The following is a 2,984-nucleotide window of genomic DNA, read 5'->3' as shown; positions in this document are numbered from 1 at the left end:
CACTTCATATCAGTATTTTCTCATAACCCAATTACCAACTTGACTTTTTAAACATGTGGTATGATGTTTTATAAAATATATATAGTTCCTTTCTATTGAGGAATTTTTTAAATAATTTTATTTGAATGACACAATTTAGGATACTCTACGAATTTTTTTTTCAACAATCCATACCATTTATTTTTTAAGTCTATATTCATAGATCATCCTTGCAAAAAATTAGACAAATCGGAAACCGTTTCGACATCCAATTGTGTCATACAAAATCAATGAACATGGTGCTTCAAGAAAGTACTAAAATTTCAAAAACTCAATTGAGCGGTCAAATAATATCGGATTCAAGTGATTTTTTGTAGAGATGATATTTGAATGATTATCTAAAAAATAGACAGTTTGGATTAGTGGAATACAATGTGGAGTAGAGCCCTACAAAGATGTTTTTCAAATAAATTTATTTGAGAGATCCCTCAAAAGAAACTCCCTTTAATATATATAAACCATGATTTCGTTAAATAAGTTGGGTGTCGGCCTAACAGTGTTCGCAAGAAGTAGCCAAAAGGATAACATTCTGTGTAGCTGACATTTAAATTCCCTTTTTTATTAATTTACCAGTCCGTATCAATACATCATCGGTAACATATTCCACTAAGCACTAGAATCTGACCATTTAGATAACAACCAAATAATTAGAATTAAAAAAATATATATATTAAAAAGCTTTGCTTTTAGCTTCATGCAGTTGTTGGGGTGGCGGTACAAGATTCACTAATTAAAACGTTTTAATTTATTCATTAATGATGATTATAAGGTTGAGATTACAAAGTAAAACACTAACTCAATTAAATTCTTGTATTTATCTATGGATTATATGAATGATAAAGTATATTTATCATGATATCACCCTCCACGAAATTCCACAAATCACAAATATAATATCAATAAAATCGATAAAAAATAATTTCCCAAACTGATATTTATGAGCCTCACATAAATATTCACATCAAATGAATCAAATAAATAAAACAAAATTACAAAAAAACATGAGAATTTTTAATGTCGTAATCGGGGCTCTCGTGATTTTCATTCATTTAATTTCTGTGGACGCAGCACCGGCCACCTAACATACAAAACCCGCTTCATCCTCAATTACTGCTAGAGTGAGAGAGGGCACCATCTTCAACCATGGCTTTGCTCCTGTACTTAGTCCTTGCTTCTACGGAACGTCATAAACCATTATTATAGTAATTTATCCCCACGTCCAAGCAAACCCAGAACTTCCAGTGACCATTTTGCCCCTCTCATGCAAATCAAAATCATTATCATATTCAAACCTTGATCAAGCCAAACCCCATGTTGATTCTATTATCATACAACCGATCCAACATATTATATTATTAAATTGTCAATCTCTAATAATTAATAAGATAAGATTTTGTTTAAAGATATAATTCGAATTGACAATTTCATAATATAACATGTCACAGATAAAAAGAATAATACCTCAATCGCATAATCCTATTCACGAGTTAAGGGAACAAAGTTATGATAGCACAGCACATGCATGGCACGTGACGAAAAGTAGCCTCTCACACTTGTGTACAAAACGGCGTCGTTACGGCAACACTTGCATGGTCCTTGCAGCTCAATGCCTTGAGCAGTCTCCAAGAGCCCTTGCCGGAGCTCCGATTATCCGGAAACTTCCTGGCAACGGCTTCTCGGGGAAACATCGTGGTGGACGAGTTTCGCCGAATCTGCCGGTTCTTGATGTCACTGAGGTCCATCTCCGCCGGAAACTTCACAATCCCAAACATAAGAAAAAACCACCTCGGCTTATTATTACCACTCTTGACCTTATCGGATTTTCCAACACTCCTCACCGAGGAATTCCTCTCCATCTCCCCAGGCGTCGGCGACACCATTGAAGATTGCCGGTGAAGCTTTCGATAGTCCAATGATCGGCTGTTCCTCATCATGAACTGGTTTTTTGAGCTGCTCGATCTTGTCACCGAGCTTTGTAACTCGGAAAGCGACTCAGACCGCCTTCGAAAAGTTGGTTGCTTATTCTTGTGAGAATCGTTAGGGTTTGGAGGAGCCTTGGGGACTTCGGTCATGTGTTGTTTGAAGGGTATGAGTTTCCCGCAGACGATGATGTCTTCGGCGGAACACATGAAGCTGTCGGAGCTGATGTCGCTGAAGAACTCGAATAACTGATCGGAGGAGGAACGACGAGCTTGTAGGTGCTTAGGCGACATGTCGTGGAATTCGTGGACTTGGTCATGGGTATTGTCTAGTGGAAGGTCGCATAGAGAGAGCGCCTCTTCTGCATCTTCTTCTTCAGATTTGTCTTGGTAATGGAGATGGTCAATGTAATTGTCGTCTTCCATTTTTGATGAATTGATGAAGGAAATGAAGAAAAGGGTATGGGGCGTTTGGAGAAGAATGGGTTTGTGTGTTGAAGAATGGCTTCTATATATTTCGAAAAGACCAAAGGGAATATATACATAAAAGGGCACAATTAAGAGAGAGAGAGAGAGAGAGAGGTGTTATGTCGATGATTTCTCGGAATATTAATTCTAGATTTTACTTTTTTTGGTTTGGAGTTTTTCTAAAGCGACATGATATTTGGAGTGTTATAGTCTTCTAGAAGAGAAGAGAAAAAGAGAGAAATAAGATAGAAAAGGGCATTTCTCTATAAATATTTTTTTGAAAAAAAAAACCCAAAAACAAAGTGAGAGAGAGTGACTGAAAAGAGACGAGTCCAGAAGAAAGAAGGGAGACCTCAAAGGGTGAGAGACTTAGTAAAGGGAAATGAGATACTTGACTTTCCCGTCCATTAAAAAAGTTAGCGGAAGTTTTGCGGTACCTTGCACTTGCAGCCGTTCGTTAGGTCATATAGGTGGTGGTTATTGGTTGAAGTTGTATATGACATTTTTTGGGCGGCTACAAAATTCCCAAACAAGGTTCTAGGTCATCATGACCAGCAT

The 2,984-nt window shown here is 37.2% G+C and overlaps 1 protein-coding gene across 1 annotated transcript; it reads right to left on the bottom strand.

Moving 5' to 3' along the window:
* Positions 1-969: 969 nt before the first annotated feature.
* Positions 970-2,445, bottom strand: LOC117615070. The gene has a single exon (XM_034344064.1). It carries the CDS (start codon positions 2,382-2,384, stop codon positions 1,587-1,589), a length of 798 nt encoding a protein of 265 aa, XP_034199955.1. The 5' UTR covers positions 2,385-2,445; the 3' UTR covers positions 970-1,586.
* Between the last annotated feature and the right edge of the window lie 539 nt (positions 2,446-2,984).

This window comes from Prunus dulcis, chromosome 1, assembly GCF_902201215.1.
Source record: "Prunus dulcis chromosome 1, ALMONDv2, whole genome shotgun sequence".
NCBI classification, from domain to species: Eukaryota; Viridiplantae; Streptophyta; class Magnoliopsida; order Rosales; family Rosaceae; genus Prunus; species Prunus dulcis.
This window is presented reverse-complemented; position numbering and strand designations above follow the sequence as displayed.

What these genes read in the sequence shown, in the direction of transcription:
- LOC117615070 (XM_034344064.1), bottom strand. Translation starts at nt 2,384, where the DNA reads ATGGAAGACGACAATTACATTGACCATCTCCATTACCAAGACAAATCT.